This window comes from Mixophyes fleayi, chromosome 1 (assembly GCF_038048845.1).
Source record: "Mixophyes fleayi isolate aMixFle1 chromosome 1, aMixFle1.hap1, whole genome shotgun sequence".
Lineage (NCBI taxonomy): Eukaryota > Metazoa > Chordata > Amphibia > Anura > Limnodynastidae > Mixophyes > Mixophyes fleayi.
Genome location: NC_134402.1, coordinates 200,495,481 through 200,513,840, shown reverse-complemented (window position 1 = coordinate 200,513,840; position 18,360 = coordinate 200,495,481). Strand labels below are relative to the sequence as shown.

Below are 18,360 nucleotides of genomic sequence, written 5' to 3'. Positions count from 1 at the left end.
CATTCACACTGTTCGCTGTGTGCAGGCAAAATGAGCATGTGCATGTCGAGTTTGACAAGTGGGATCAAAAAGTGTCCACATGCTTAATCATTCTGCTACCCCAAAGAACAACTGTGACCATCAAATTGGCTTACTTGGCTATACAGCAGAATATAATCAATTAAGCTGTCGAAAGCTAGCCTCTATGTATCTCACATAGGAAGTAGCGAGATAATTGAATGGTGACCTAGATGAGAAGTGCCTGGGCTCCCATAATTTTGGGGAAAAAAGCTTTAACATTCAGGGGTCATGTAGAGTTGGACACAACTTACACTTAACGTATGTGTAACTTGTGTCCTGTAATTTTCTTTGTATTCCAAGCCACACACATCTTAAGATACATGTGACTTGGAATAGTACGCAAAATGGGTACAATTGTTACCAGTGAGGATCTTACGCTTCATAGCGGTGTATCTGCGACTACTTCAGAGTGAGTAAAAAGCATTAACACACACTTACTGCAGTATGCCTACATCCACCCGCCTACTCAATACCTCCCCCGTTCTGCCTCTTTAATCATAGAGAGGTGCAAGGAAGAGACACATCTAAGTCTAAGAGCAGACTGAGACATACGTTTTTCTACTGCACATGCGCAGTTGTAAAAACTGCTTTTGTACTTAGCAGTCTGATTTATGTCCCACTCTACATGATGCCCACATGGTATAAGTAGTTTTCCAATGGAATGCTAACAGCTGTAAAATAGTTAAAACATCCTATAGTCTATTCTCATTAATCAGAGCTGAAGGGAGCCATAGATGCGTCATAATTGATGTATCTCATCTGAAGTTACAGTTTAACATGAGAGTTGGCATCTGATTCTATGCCTCCCTGTATATCTGAAATATAGCTTTATATGTCTATATGAAATATAGAGACTGATTCAATATGGTAAAGTAGAGACAATGTTACTTCTTTGAACTCATGTACTGAATTTGAGCTATGGGAAATGCCCATGTTTTATTTTGCATATGACTGTACTGATGCTAAAAGCTCATTTGCTATGGGAGCTCTTAGCAGCTAGTATTGCTTTGCGTATGGAACCCTGGATTTATTACAGATGAATATCTAGGTGAGCAATAAAGTGAGTGAATGAGGATAGTTTACGGAGTGTTTATATTTAAAATAAAAATATTTTTACAATTGTCTGTGTTTTATCTACATTTTTTGTTGGCACACTACACTACAGGTCCCAGCGGGCCCTGATAGCCAGGGCATGTTGGCACTTGTGGTTCCCCAAGTGCCAGCATGCCCTGGCAGCCATGAGTATGCTGGTGCTTGTAGTACTACAAGAGCCAGCATGTCCAAACACTTTATGGTAGCCTGGGCATGCTGGGACCTGCAGTGTACCAGAGACAAAATGTTTTTTTATCATTTATTATTAAACTACCCCCACTGCCCCTGGGGTGTGGGAGGAGCCCTAGTGCTATTCAGCACAGGGCTGGTTAAAACGGGGGCTTTTTTTGCAGACCCAATCTCCCTAGGGATTCCAGACCTGTGCTGACCGACCAAGGGCTGGTTTGGTAGTATGGCAGATGTATCATTCACACTGGCCCATAAGGCATATAAAGAGCTGTGTCTTACCAAGTGTGTGCAATTTGCAAAGTATTCTTAGTTGCATGGATCTAAAGATATGTGCGACTTGGCATCCTATGTAAATTACAGGATGCAATTTAATTTTGACTTACGATTGCAGTGTAAATTGCATCCAACTCTACATCATGTCCTTAAATATCAGGGTAGCAAATCTTAATATTGTTTTTCTCTGCAATACACCATATGAGCCACCATAATTCTTCCGCTGACCAGCTGAATTCTTAGTCAATCTGCAGAGATGCTATCTTGGTGCACAAAACCCAGGCACATTCTTTAAAGTTAGTACAGTGAGCCATAAACATTCTGATGAAATATTTGCTTACTTACAGAATAAATAACATAAATTTAGTCACTAATCCAAAGTCTGCAAATCAAAAATGTGTTCTTTGTTTGAAAATTAGAATGTCATAATAAATAGACATTGTACATAAATTGGAATATGGGCCAGTGTTCTTCAAAATCCTTTAATACTGTCTTAATATGAAAATTAAAGTGAAAATGTCCAAAAATAAATATTATGAGAAAATCAGACTTCAAGGTTTGAATATAAATGAAGTTACAAATACTCCTGCAACACACATTTTTAAGGAGATGCCAGTTTTAACTTTATAGTATTCACAGCTTACTTAGAGGTCACCGTTATCACTATATAATGCATGGCATTTCTTTGTTTCTCTTGCAACAAACATATTTATCACGCATGCTAACTATATATATATATATATATATATATATATATATATATATTAAACAAGTACGTATTCTACCAGGCTTGGAGACCTAATGGCTCCGCCCTGCTGACTTTCCCATCGTATGCTATTAAGTAACTTATGACATTAACTATGCATATTAAGAATAGTGACAACTGGAGAACCTGTACGGTTAAGGAACAATGGCATAATCACTATGCGCAACACTTATTACCCAGGAACCTTTGTTTAAATATAAAATACAACACAACAATATATAATGTGGGCTCTAATGAAAGCAATGCATGTTTACACTGTATGTATGTCATGAGATTTATCTCGACCCAAATCTCACAAAGAAAATGACAGACACACCTTTTAAAAACTATAAGCATTCAGATGCAGATCTGCTTTGACAGATTAAGGAGAATTGGGAATAATGGCAATCAATAGTGTATACATATAGGTTTACTTACAATGTGCTGGATTTATTGTGACAGTCATTCAGAATGAAGGGAGTAAGAATGCCAAACAGTTCCTATTCGTGGATTGAATTACACGATGTGACCTCAGCAACTTTCATGGCCTGGTCATTTTGGCAATGAAAGAAGCACACTGTTTGTAATAGTGAATCTGTAACCCTAAGTAAAATAGACATTTTAAATCTACCAGATAAATTACACGAAGTATGAAATATATGTATTTTATACAATTATTAGCTCTGACTAAATAATTTCTCAGTGTAAATCCGGGGGGGGGGGGGGTATTTACTCTGTTTTTTCTAAATTCGTTTAAAAAAAAGTAACTAACATCAGACACCGTTTTTAACCAAGACATTAGTTATATGTCACATTACATGTATTAATTACCCTCTAATGCATTTTTACTGCATATAGCTTTTCATGTGCATGCAAAATCATGTGCCCTTACAGTGTACCACGTACATGACAGTTACATCATATACTACCCTATATGAATACAAACAAAAACAGTTGTCAGCGCTTACCATTACAAATCAATGTATACATATATATATATCTCTATTCGTGCATGTCATATATGTAATGTGTGTGTGTAAATATCTGACATATGCAATGTATGTTTCTGTACATAGAACATGTGTGTGTTGTGTGTTAGTGTATGTGTATGTGTTCTATGATATAGTTTCGCTTTAGACTTGCAATCTAAACAATATTTGAAGAAGCCAAAGATTAAATCGATTCTCTTGACTGTGATGAATTAAGGATAGTAATTCGAATTTATTGATCCACTTCTTGCATGCCGCTCCCACCTCAAACCAATTCCTCTTTCCATATAATTACCAGTTTAAATGTGATCAGCAAATTGTATATGCAAGAGAATATGCAGATTCCCCTTATACCCTCAATAGTACAATACTCATTATAGTTCATTAGAAATATATGTGCTAACATATAGTAACTATATATGTTTGCGTGTACCTACATTTCTGTGTGTTATGTGCGCATGTACACATATTAAATACATGTATACCGTACACGCGGACATATCGTATTACTTTCTCTATTACATATTTATTAATGGATTTAGTGAAAGTAATGAAGACCACTTATGTTTAAAATCTCACGTGTCAAATTGCACGCTGCAAAATAAAATCTCTCTTTCCGGTTTCCCAAACTTATTTCCATTTCCGATCAGTATTTGTGGTTTTCCTAGGATCTTCTAGAGCGAAATGAGTAATATAGTATTTACAATAATACAAAATATTGCAACAGATGTCTGTAAACAGATTACGCAGCTAACGCTGCAGATTTATGTTTCGTAAACTAAAGAGACATTTCTTACAACAGTAAGCAGTAGCAGAGCAAGCAATCTCTTACAGACATAGTTAATTATTAATCTGCGGTTTATACATTTGTTTTTATGAAGCATTGATTAATATATTAGCAGGGCATATTAAACGTACGTAGGAAAATGTTGGTCAATTCATTAGGTCTTGTGGCAGCAGCCCCAGAGCTGATAACACACATTCAGTTTCCCAACAAATGATGTGTATGTGTGTACATTTCTATATTGTATATATAGTCTGTTTATAAAATATATAAGTAAATATAGAGATGTTTATTTTAGACGTGAGAAGGTTGACTGCGAGAAATTGTGTAGATCTAAACATAGTGACTAGATATCACCTTAGTGGTCTGCAGGTGATTATTTTTATATTTGTGAGCAAGATATAAAACTGAAACTGCTCAATTAGATTGAACAAGAGAGGCACTTAAACAGCCAATTGTGGCAGTGTTTAAATCTTTATTTACCAGAACCTTGTAAAGCCAGAACAATTTGCATTCTATTAACTGCTTTTCAATAGGGCATTGACTGGAACTAAAGGATGCCACTATCCTGCCCTAATTACAGCCATCTGAATTACACTAAATGCATATGAATACAGATTGCACAGATGAAGATGAACAATCGTACCATAAACTGGAGCTAAGAAGAAAAAGGTATAGCACAAAAACTGACCATCCAACAAGAACATCTGGGCAAAGTATCACATCACAGGTGAAAATAAAAAAGTAGATAAAGGTCAACAGTTTTCGCAAACCCTGTACTTTACATTGCGTTCTTCATGCTGCGTTTCAGATGTATGGCTTCTCCAAACTGGAGTCTGAGAAGATTTTGCGCTGCTTAATATAAAATCATTACCATATTTTGTTACATATTTAGAATGTGCATTACGTTTTAATTCTGGGCCTACAGCGCGACTACAGCATGCATATACCTTTTTATACGGCTCGACTACTATGTAATATCTCCAATATACCAGTAACTTGTAAACTTGTAAGTTTAAAACAGTGCAGTCACTGATCTGCAGCCCTGGAAAACAGTCACGCGAAAATAAGTTTTTTAAAAAGTGTCAGAAACACATGAAATTAGAAGGCCATTATTTGTAAACACAAGTGTCTAGATAAAATGTAAGTATGCCACTTTCACAATCTTACGCTAAACTTTGTATGCTTAATCAGCGTGTGAAATGTGATGAAATACATTTAGCTTGCGACAAGAACCAATGTTCTTGAAAATCACATTTGTAGGCTCCTACAAATGTAGTAAATATATTTCTATATATATTTATATATATATATATATATATATATATATATATATATATACTCATATATATCTGCTATTCGCTCTGAACTGCATTCAAGCTTTACCTACCACTTTTTCTACAACAGCGACATTGTTAAAACACAAATTATTCTGGTTAATAGTAGAAAAATTAATATACATAAATAGTGAAGAGCACACTCTTCTATAGATGCATATTAAGATACACCTGTATTATATGAAATATATCTTAAGTTACATAATACATCTTCAGTTACATAAAGAGAGAGATGAGATAGATAGATAGATAGATAGATAGATAGATAGATAGATAGATAGATAGATAGATAGATAGATAAAATGATCAGCACTGTGACTAATGCTCTGATGAGATAGAGTTGGTGGGACAGAGGGACAAATCCCTAGTGGCCTTGTCTGTGTGCTATAGATAATTGATTGGATCTGCCATTTGTGAGATGAAGAGGCCTAGCATGGATCGATAGGCCTGGAAGCAGCTGAAAGAGAATCTATGAAGAGGATTCTATTTTACTGATATTCTCACTTTTATATTTTCCTACCTAACACCCCAACGGGATCAATTTTATAATTTTATAACTTAACTTCTGTATATTCTTTTCTACCATAACCTATCCTAGCAGCCCACTCCGGGTATATACTTAGACTTGCCGGCTGACCAATTGATTTGCTCCTTCACGCAGGCAGCTTTATTTTTCTCTAAGCTTTTCTTTGTCAGCTACTACATGTGCTTTTCTCCCGTATGCATATAGTGTTAGCAATACATACTACACTCTCACTCGATTTTAATGTTCAAATCCGCACCTTTTTGTTTATATATTTAATACTTTAATATTTGTTATTTAACGTATATATTTTAATTGACTAATAAAAAAATATATATTTCCTCAACACAGAATAGTCCATCCCTCTTTCACACTAATCACCAGCTACATGTTTACAGCTCTGATCCAATCTCATTCCATAGTAACTCGAGACCCCCTAAATGTGCTTCCTCAAAATGCCCCAACATCTGGTAACTTTTTTTCTTTTATCTGCTGCACTGGAACTTATCCTTCCACTATACTTTCCATCTTAATGCTTCCATTTATAGTGTTGTATAGTAACCAATAGCAATTCTTTTGTTTCCCGTTTTCCTTTCAGACCACCTTAGGCTTACTTGTCCCGTCTCTTTTTGCGGTTACTTACGGTTAGGAGTCCTGTGCTGCCCTGTATGGTCCTTTCCGAAAAAAAGGATGTTGTGCATGTGTTAAACTTAGTGGTTATCTCTATCGGTGTGACCTGGCTACATCCAGGGTGACAGAACAAAGCAGAATAGGAGTGCTGGGAAATTAAGTAAATAGTTTGATGATTGTTGATCATTTAACCCTTACAGAACTGCAGCAGTGAAACGCAGGTAATGAGCGATTTTGTACAGATACTGCCACTAAGCAGCCATACAGCTTCTAGGTCAGGGCTACTACATTAGTACTGGAAAAAATCACATTTGATAAGTCTTTAAGATAATGAGAAAGGCATTATGTAATGTTTACATAGTTCTAAGGAAATCAATTATCGTTTGCATAGTTCATAACTGTACTTAATTTCCAGAAACAGTCCCAGGTATTTTGGAGCATTGTAAAATGTGTCCCTATTTTTCAATATTTACCCATTATTGCTTCCTTATTGTGGCTCCTGGGTGCAGATCTTGGTATGTGGTACTATTAGTTATACTGTGAAATTTACCTTTTGATGAAGACCAGAATTCATAATTACATCCTGTAATAATTAACATGTATCAAAACACCTGACCAATGGGCATGATCAAAAAAACAATTCTATCGCATTATAATCATGTTCGGTGCTTAGGAAATAGGTAGGTATTGTGTCCACAGTCAATAAAGGTGTTTAGCAGAACTTTATTCACTTCCAATGACCAAACAGGTGACGGAAGAAAAAATAAAACAGATGAAAGATATTGGAAGCAAATACAGATCCACCAATCTCGAGTAAAATTAGCACCTTTAGTAAATCATTTGTAAATTTACTGTATAGTTCTAGTAAAATATATATCTATGGTATAATAGAATTGAACTATGTGTTGTGTATTATGACTTTATAAGTGTAATAAAACCGTGTTATGATTATGTCCAGTGGTCAGGCCATACTTTGTGTTTTCTCTGTACATATTTTAGTAGAATTCTATTATGATCAGGGTAGGAAGTCAGGTAATGTTGGTCAGGTCCCGTGTCCTATATTTGTATAGAGTATAAAATAATTGTATTATGTTCAAGTACAATGGCAAGGCTATTTCTGGTATAGAGTGTAATATAGAAATGTTTTATGATCATATTTGATGTTCAGATCATATTAGACAGGTGCAGCATCATATGTCTATATTAAAGCAAATTCATTGTGCGATTATCGTGTTTAGCCATGCTGGGTATTTGTAGAGATCTATGTATATAAAGTATGAAAATATAATTATATTATCCTGTCTAGTGGCCCAGTCATGACAGGTAGGTGTAGAGACCAAACTTTGCACATGGTGTAATATAAATGATTTATAATGAGCTCCAGTGGAAAACTTACGTTTACATAGTCCTATGAATGTAAATCGAGTAAAAAAAATGGTAGTATAGTAATTTGAAGTAGTTATTTTATGTTTGGTAGGCACACATTTTAATAACATCGTATCATGATCTTTTCCGGTGATAATCTTATGCTTTCTAATGTTGTTGTCGGGTGCTTTATCACACAACAAGTTCAGGTTCATGACAAAGTTTCGCTTGGAATTGTCTTAACATACTGTCAAGAATTTGTTGACATGTAGTTTCACAAGATTATATTTATGGTTCCTAATTAAAACCCAATCTAATATATGTGTACAGTCGATCATATAAAAATACTCATTATCTAAATTTACACTAATTCAATACCTAAGTAGTGTTTATATTTCTGCATGAAGTTGTGGTGCTGTGTGCAAAGGATTAACTATGATCTTACCTGCCAGCCTCAGAGCAGACATTCTTTGGAACTCAGGTTCTTGTAGCCACTTCCACATCCTCCTGAAGGTCTCTCGTCCAGACTTAAGCTTACTCCAAGGTTTTGGATTCCTCAAGAGATCAGACAGGGTTCCTTGAGACCTGCACAAGATCCTTTGAGCAAAGATGGCTTGTGGTATGCTGTATCTCTTGAGTTCGGCAGTGATCCTTTGAGCAACCTCTTTCGTGTTAATCTCCTCAACTTGACCATTGCCACCAGCCTGAGACCCAGAAGTTGATGCTTGTCTGTCCCTTTCACCAAGTATTGAACCATTGGATGATGTGTGATGGTGCACATGTGGATGCATTCCATTCAAAGTGGGCATCATACCAGCTCCAGGAGCACCTAGGCTCCTTGTCAGGTGGTCCTCGCTCCTGGACAACATGGCAGCATGGGAGTCGAAACCGTTTGGTGGTAACATTTTATCGTTGCTTAAATGTCCACCAGGACCATATGGGCCCAGTGACTGTTGTGAGTTGTGCAAAGTGCCCAGGCCATTGGACAGGGGAGATAGCGGTTGACCCATGGTCGCCATGTCCTTTGGGTAGTGACTGTAGAGATTGCCCATAGACGTTAAACCCCTTTCATCCCTCATCAAGGTAAAACTACCACTCACGTTCCCAGTCAACCTCTGATGGTGGTGATGATGGTGGTGGTGGTGGTGCGGGTGGTGAAACTTGTCAGACACTGTAGAAATGGGTGGCAGGTGCTGTAGAGGTGTTAGTGTAGTGTAGGTGCTGCTTAGGCTCATGCCAGATGGGGATTCACATGACATGTTCATAGCAGGGTGCAGCGGACCAGCCAAGGTATGCTCTGTTCTGTATTCCCCTCCGTCCAGAATGGAAGCCATGCTAGTCACCATAGCAGGTCGGCCGTGAGAAACCAGATTCCTGTGTGAAGCTTGTCGGCTGTGTGTGGAACTCATTAACTCTCCAGCTTGGGAATGGGACATACTGTGAATGTTCCCTAAATTCTCCATTGTAAGTTCCATCTTTCTCGCAGGTTTGCTTGTATTTGCCCCCTCCTCCTCCTCTCCTTTCTTCTCCTTTTGCTTTCCAGGCTAATTCAGATTCAAAGCTTTGCCATCGATTACCTTCCCCTTTGCAGTCAATCCTGCATGACTTGATGAGCTCTCCCTGTTCCTATCTTTCCCTCTCTCTCTCTCCCTCTCCCTCCTCCTTTCCTTGGATACAATGGCTGTGTGTGATTGCTGGCTGGAGGTCCTCTCTCTCTCCCCAATGGATGGTGCTGGTTCTGGCGTTGTGGTGTGTCTAGTGCTGAAAAGCTGCAGATAATATTGGAGCTCAGACTCAGACCTCCTGCCAGCCTCAGTCTCACAGCCAGCACAGCCTGACGTCAGCATCCCTCTGCACATCGATAAGTACCTTTCTTTTTTCAACTCCTGATCGTCACACAGTGCAGGGACTTAGGACAGGGCGCCTCGACCAACACATCGGACAAGAGGCGGATTTGTGCAATGACTGGAGATTCAGTCTAAACAGCCTGTAAGACTAATTTAGTGTTAGAGATAGAAACGTCGCATGACCAATCACATCATTTACGTTATGCCATATAACTAACTACTTAAAAATACCCGGATGGACACGTGATATATTCTATATAATGATATTTTCACACCCTCAACATTTGAAACCTAATATAAAACTGATATCAATCTATGTATCACTAGAACACACCTACATTGAATAGAATGTAGCAACATTATGTTATTAAAATATATCCAACTGTAAAGAGAAAAGTAGGGGAGACAGGACACCACATCATTATAACATATTAGTGGATTGTCGGATTGGATTGGATCCATGGACGCAATTTGTCAATGGACTTTCAGGCTACTATCAGACATCTGTCCTCTGTCCACAAACTCACGTGTTTCATGTAAGGCGCTATGGACTATTTGTGGCGCCTAATAAATATATAATAATTATAATAATAATAATAATAATAATAATAATAATAATAATAGTAATAATAATCGGGTGTCATGTTTCAGATGAACTATAAAAGGATTAATTTTTTGACCATTAAAAGATATTTCATTGTTCTTGCATGAAAGATGTATAAAAGTGATCCTGCATACCGCCTCATTATTATTACACTTGGCTACCTTTTCACCTGTATACATATCCCAAACTAGTGCACTGATCTTTCAATCGCCAGTGTGATGATCAGTTTGTAGCTACATGAAACCCACTAATCCAATATCATTTGTGTAGTTGTCGCCACAGTTACACCATAAGCCCCCCCAGTCAGACATTTCCTGCGGACGAGGCCTTCTGTCCTATGCTTCCTACCATTTTGTCCTTGTCAGTCCTGTTTAGCAGTATGTGAGAGATAGATATGTATATGACTATATGTTACATATGTAAGTTCCGCTTTATCAATGTGCACTTTGCATTGTATGGTAATACTTATACATAGTAAGAAATACCTAGGTATCTTTCCTAGGATATGGCATTTTGCAGTTTTTTATAGAGAAATTCATTGTTTTACCAATTAATTTAACTAGTTATGTTAAATGCTTATTCATTTATTCTTGGAGTTAAATAAATGTCAACATAACGTATTATTTACTAGTGATATGTTTCTGCTAGCCAACAAGATGCATACTCAATCAATTAAAACCTCCTTTTCTCTCCCTACTGCAGAAGTTGTATTTTATTTTGTAACCTAATCTCCCTCCTTCTGAGACTACAACTAATATTCAAATTGATATTGAAAAAATTCCAATAATTTGTGTTTTTTTCCCTAAGTCCTTTAGGTCAATAGAAAACAGACTGAAGAGTAACACTGAGCAGAGTAAAATCTATAACTCGCCATTTTAAAGCATCAGATTGTTCTGAAGCTCCAGCTGTAAAATAATACATCAATACTAGAAGGCTCTTTCACTTGGATACCAAAAATATCACCAAATATATCCATAGAGTTTATTTATATCAAATAATTGCAATTTTCCAATGTAAGGAGGGAGGGGTGGAAAGCTTGAATTATTTGAAATTGTTATTGAATAGATGAGTCTGTCTCTCCTATTGCAAAATGTAATTTATAACGGAAAGGGAAACATTTGATTTTCCACAATGAAATGGATTTTTGCAACATTTGATATGGTTAATCTCCCCTGCCTAAGCAGTATTAAGTTAAGTAGAAGGAAGAGACGAGCTCTGATACAAACAAATACTGGATGTATAACGCAACAGAGAACTCTCATAAGATTGTCTTGTCTCTAAAGGCTATGAACATGAAAATCGCGTATTAACAAATACAGTACCCTCAGTTTGTTTATTGACACTGTACGTTGTATCACACTGTTCTATAATGTGCAGAGATCACAAGTACACACACTTGTATAATCTAAAACAAGTGTGCAGTAATGTATCTAACTGACATATAATGGGAAAAAGACAGCACAGATTTACACTAATGCATCTTATGGGGGATATATAAAAACACTGTCTAACTTTCTCTAAAGCGATATTCCCTGTTATGTCTTCTGTCCCTTTTTTTCTCGAGTTCATAGTCTTCATCGTTTTGTTTTTTTGCATAAGTCAAAATTTGAGGCTTCATTATAGTTATATGCATTGATTGTATATAACTATGATAATGTAAGACACAATGCTGCGACCAACAGGAATCTTTTCCTAAAGCTCACCAGCTCGCTACAAATTAAAATGTGAAGCTTTTCAATGCAGTCTTGGCACGAAAATCCTACTTGTACAGCGACACATATGACTATTAAACATTTGTTTAATGCATTGTCTATAGGGACATACAGCCTCCTGTGCTCCTGTTTTGAATTTGCTGTATTTATCAGGAAAGCTTGATTGGTATTGAAAAACATTTAAAAAGTACATATCACTGAAGGTACAGACTGTTATTATCTAAAAGGCCGATTCCTGTTGTGTATGTCACCTTAATAATACTGTATTGTTCATAAAACATCTCCATCTATCAGCCAGATCAATATGATTGGGATGGAAGTGAAAGCCTATTTGGGTGTGCAGCTTCACGACAAACGGTAAAACAGCTAGACATAAAAAACAGGTCCAATGGAAGATAAAATTTTAAGGAGACAAAAAAGAAAGGATCCCAGGTGGAATGGTTAAGGTATTGCTAAAAGGTAGGAAGGCAGAGACCTTAGGGGAATCTTGAAACTGTATCTCGCCAATCCAGCAACGAGTAATCCTGGGCTCAGATAGAAGAGTAAAACAAACACCAGCTCTGAGGAAAGTTTTCTCTTTAGATTTACGCAAAGAGATAATTAAAATCTATTATGGACTTTTAAAGCTTCTCTGGCAAACCCGACGTTAGTTACAGAGGAGTATGTGTACACTAATATATATATATATATATATATATATATATATATATATATATATATATATATATATGTATATATACATATATATATTTCCCTTTTCACCCCCTTTTTCTAAACATAACAACAGACCCTCCCCTCGCTGCCTTTGGTCTGATAGCAATCCATAATTTGTCTAGCTCTGCTAAAATGAATGGTGCTCTTAATTTTGCTCCAGGACTGTTATTAATTGAACATCCCTACTGGAGCTTGGAAATAGGCCCTTTTAGTAATTAGTAAAATATAATTGAGCAGTGCTAGCATGAGTTCCCATTCTGAGACACCCCATTGCTCCTTGTTAATCAATAAAATATCATTAAGCAAAAGGCAGGCAAATGTGCTGATATACAGAGTGGGGAAGAGATACATTAGGGAGCAGCTTGGTGGGGGAGGGGGATTGGGGTGCGAGGGATTTAAAAAAACACAGCGGGAATATTAGGGTATATAGGTAATATAGCGAATAAGACCAAATTGTAATTCATATAATCAATGATTGAAAAATAAATACAAAGCAAGCACTGCACCCCAATATTATACTTTGCAAGAAGTAACCATCCACCAATATTATTAATCACAAACAAATAGAAAATAAATCTGTTTTAAGATAAGTCAGTGGTTTTTACAAAAACAAAATCCTTTTTTAATTGAGATATTGTTAATACTGTCATGTTACAAACTAAGATATGCTAATAAAATATTACTTTGCATGTTATGTTAATAACACATTTTCCCATACATCTCTATCCTCTTTTATTTTAAGCCCATTTTCTTCCTCCTCTGTCTTTCTGTCTGTCTGTAAGTGTTGGTCTTACAACCCTGTCTTTGACTTTCCTATTTAATGTACCTTTTCATTTCTGTGGTATATTAATTAAGTCTTAACTGTCCATTTGCCCTTTATTGGTTATTATCGATTTACTGATTTGCACCATTAAAACAATCCATAATTTGAAGTTTTAGAAATGCAATATGTCTTTGTATACCTATACAAGAAAAGTTCCTTCCAGTATTCACATCAATCTGCCAGTTTATAAATCAAGTTGATTTAAAAAAATTCAATGTAGTTGGCAACTAGCAATTATTAGTTCCCAGTAAGTTCACTAATATGAGGTTACCAATATATACAGATATTGTATTCCTTACAGTGTCTCCTTTTTAAAGATCATTTAATACTTACTCATAAAGGCACTCGTAAAGTTAACAAGAAAAACCCAGAAAACAACAACATCTTTCCTTGTTTCTGAACGCAGTTTAGGTGCCATGAAATATTTTATAAAAAATAACTTTGTATAAAACGATTTAAACACCATAGTTTAAACCTAATCGAATAAATGAATGATTTTATTGCGTTTGTTACAGTAATCCCATTTATTTATTTTTTTGCGATTCCTTTAAAATATCTATTGCCATGCTTAATTAACAAACGCATTAAACATAATATATAGAATGGTAAATCTAGTCCACCGACGCTAACTGCGTTTTAATTAAAAAAAAACACTTTTTTGTCCTGGCTTCATATATTTAGACCAAATAAATGACATAGGAAGCGAAGTGTGGATGTTTATTTCACCTTTTTCATTCGACAGCTGCTTATTATCGATTCTCCTTCCCACTCTAATTGTCTTCTTTATCACTCATTCCTTTTTACCCCTACTGTCTTTTCTCTCAGGTGTATGTGTGGCCACCTATACAACAAGTACTGTACATTTTACCTAAAATCCTCTACTCCCTCCCTGGGTTTCTATCTCTCCTTTATTCCATTCACACATCCCACAGTCGTGTATGACTCGCTGGTGTCCTCACTACAAACTATTCATTAGAAAAACAGGGTGATTGTATTTGTTTTGGAAACCCATATGCAATCTTTCTCCTACTGTAAGGGGTTTCTCTTTGTCTAGCTACCAGGTTGCCAGTGTTGCTTCGTGGAACTGATTGGCAGCTAGAGGGTTAAGTTGAAAGTTTGAATGGAAGTTCTTTAACGGTACCATATAATTATTCCTTATTTTATAATTCGTCATTTATCTCTCTCTAAGATATGGAATAAGAGGTATGATGTGATGTACATTTCTAAGATCTGCTTGTTTTTTGCGAGTTTGCCAAATAAAAATAAAATATTTAACCCTTGATTTGCGATCTTGGTTACTACCCACTCCCTACATCAGCCTTTAACTTTATGTTTATGCTCCAAGCTCACATCTCTTTATCTTCCTTTTTTATTCAACCTTTCTCATTCTCTACGGTTCCTCTCGCTTCTCATTGATCTATGAAGTCTTATTTAAAGTACACGCTACTTTCACACATTTTAAAGCCTTGTCTGGGGCCCTGAGAGTCGATCGGTTGAAATTGCCTGGGTATTCGCGGCAATCCTGATTGCTGTAAAATCAAAGTAATCTATAGGAAAGGGGGGGACAGTTAAATATAGGGACAAGGGGTAGATCTTAATGACAGACATAATTGCTTTCCTAACTCTGCTCGGTAGTATTACCTATTTGTTTTTTTAAAATACAGCTTTAGTGTGGTAGTGTACATGTTTTTGATCGACAGTGAATAATATCTTTTTTTTGAAGGAGGTAGAAGAAAATTAATACAAATCTTAAAATTGAAGCTAATTAAGATATTAAGAGAATATGGCATTTGCTCTTTAGGAAATGGATCGAGAATAAGCTAAGAATTCTCCATTATAAGGACTTGTCTGTTTTACTGACCCAGCAGGTTATAACATAATATATTTTACTGTGGCCAAATTGAAGCCTTTTCTTTTATAGGAACAGATCTCAAACTATATACATATAATAATATATGAATACATTAGGATAAATATAGAGTATTGGGTACAAAGATTCACACAGAATACAAAAGGACATATACATCGCGTTGCATTTCAAAATGTTTCCAATTTTCGATGCTTGTAATGTAGACGTCCAAATATGTTTACTGTCATCTAAGTAAACGGAAAAGTAGACTAACAGAATACAGTGCATACACCGCATTATATATAAAATATAAACATATATAATATGTGTATATAATATCCTTTGCCTTAGTTATTACATAAATATAACAATATCTATCTATCTATCTATCTATCTATCTATCTATCTATCTATCTATCTATCTATCTATCTATCTATCTATCATTAACAAGAAGCACAAACCTTTCTGTACTCTTTTGTCCAAAACATATCCTATTTGACAAATCCAGGCAAGATTATGGTCGCGTTTTTCTTAATCTAGTTCAACAATATTTTTTTCCCTGAATCATAATGACAAAAGGAAGTTGTTGAGAGGTTAAAAAAAATCAATGGTAGACTTTGCAACCTGATTTAAATAGCAATTTATTTGAAAAGTTAACAAAAGCACACCCCTGATTGTGAACTTTATACTATGCAGTCCCTGTTGGATGGTGGAAGCCCAGAAAACAGAACAATGCATTTCAAGAAAATACAATAACTCTGGCGTAAAATGAAGATACATGCAACTGATAATTTAGGTGTGAATCGAAAACATAAATAATAATAATAATAATAATAATAATAACAATAATAATAATGATAATAATAATAATAATAATAATAATAATAATCAACTGTGTTGTTGTTTTTTCCTAAACTGTTATTATGAACCCTGTAATGACATTATCACTTACTTACATTCATTTATTCTTTTTGAGATATTTACTTTAATTGACATATGAAAGATTTTAGAATTACTTTGACAAGAAGATTATTTTTTCTGGATAGCTTTACTTTTGAACTTTGAAGGTGTCATTCTGTAAAACGGAAAATTATTTAAACAAAAATGTAAAGCCAAATGACATATATATATGTAGATATACGCATTCCAATTTTACTAATTTTAATTATGGCACAATATGTACTCATTATTCAATATGTACTCATGTATTAGGTCAATAAAATGTATGTGTAAAATGACTGCAGTCATTTTTCCACTTTTAAAGCTAGCATAATGGATTTTCATATCGGTGTATTTTTAAATGATCGCATCATGGAGAGAGAAAATAAAACTTAGATGAGGTTTTATAGATGGGGGGGGGGGGGGTTAAAATAATTGGAAAACTCATTGATTTTGCACTGGGAGGCGTGTTTATTTTAGAGTGAAAGCAGAATAGATTATCTGTAATCAGAAAAACAATCCCTATAATTTTAGGTCTGGTTAACTCCTGAAAGACATTTCGTAGCATAGTTGTATTTTTTTATTTGCTTCAGTTGTCTGGCTTAAAACCAAGTGATTGCATAAGTTATAAGAAAATTCTAAAACAATTGGAGATCTTACAGCAAAATGATGTGTCTCGGTAAACCAAATTAATTTTATAATCCGGGCAAGGAGCTACTAAGCGGCTATCCATGTACCCACTACCCCCGCTGTAATACTGTGAATAATTATGGGAGAAAATTATACAGTACAGTATAACAGGTTTAAATCATTTGTATAGATTGTATCGACTGATTAACAGTAATATTTAGTTAGTGCATTGCGATAGTTGGCAGATTTATTTGCAAACAGAGTAAGGATCCTGGACCTTTTAAAAGGATTTAATGTCCCATATGATCGCTAGCAGAAATGGGACAAGCGATTCTGAAGTGTGTGTAAGGAAAAGAAAAGATGTATAGGAGTTTGACATGCAGTGTGCCTGCTATAAAGCTGTTAAAGTGGGGAGGGTTTAAGTGTTAGGGAACAAGCAGCTTTGTCTACAATATGTGACAGATATGGGTCATTTATCACTAGCAGGACAGCTTCGAATAATATACAGTAAACTCAGAAATTCATAAGACAATTTGAAGCAAGACTCATAATTTCTGAGATTTTACCCATTTTCCTCAAGGACCTATTCAAGGTGTGTTCCCCATGGTAGTGTAAACATTAATCTTATTTATGATTTATTTATTTTTCTGTAACTGTATGTAGATGCTCAGCTCTTACATTTTTTCTCTAGCCCTGTTGGGGCAACCATAAATAACATGGAATAGCCAAGCTGAGAGTTAACCATTCAAAAATATTTGCCTGCCACTCTATGAGAGATATTTAATCTTCTATGCACTGTTTTACTGTCAAATAGACTGATTTAGGCCTAATTGGATGCAAACTGCAGTTTTGTAGGTGGCTGTCAGGCCACCAATACCAATCAACATCTGATGGAGAGCCACAAAATGTAGTTTGTGATGGAAGGCAAGTCCCACAAGATGTTGAACGCAGGGCTAGGGTCCTCGGCGCCCTAGGCACAATTTGAAAATCCTGCCCCCTGAGTCTCAATGCGCCCCCCTGGGTATAAATGTTCCCGTCCCCTCTTTTTCCTTACCTTAAAGGCGCTCATCGCTGCTGCTGCTGAGTCCCGTCCCTCACTGACATTGTCGGGCCGTGATGATGTCACGCCTGACAGTCAGTGAGGGGAGGGGGGAGTGGAGGAGAGTCATCGGAGGGAAGGTCCGCCCCATCAGCTGTTGGAGGGGAGGAGAGTGGTCGCGATCCATGGCCCCTCGCCACTCCCTGTGGATTCAC

General features: G+C 36.0%; 1 protein-coding gene across 1 annotated transcript in view; it reads right to left on the bottom strand.

Annotated features, from left to right (window-relative positions):
* The window catches only part of ONECUT3 (one cut homeobox 3), a 138,707-nt gene extending 129,017 nt beyond the window's left edge, over positions 1-9,690 (bottom strand). The window contains exon 1 of the mRNA XM_075204770.1: positions 8,433-9,690. Within this exon, the coding sequence (XP_075060871.1) occupies positions 8,433-9,462 (1,030 nt within the window). The 5' untranslated portion in view covers positions 9,463-9,690. The remainder of the gene's footprint in view (positions 1-8,432) is intronic.
* Between the last annotated feature and the right edge of the window lie 8,670 nt (positions 9,691-18,360).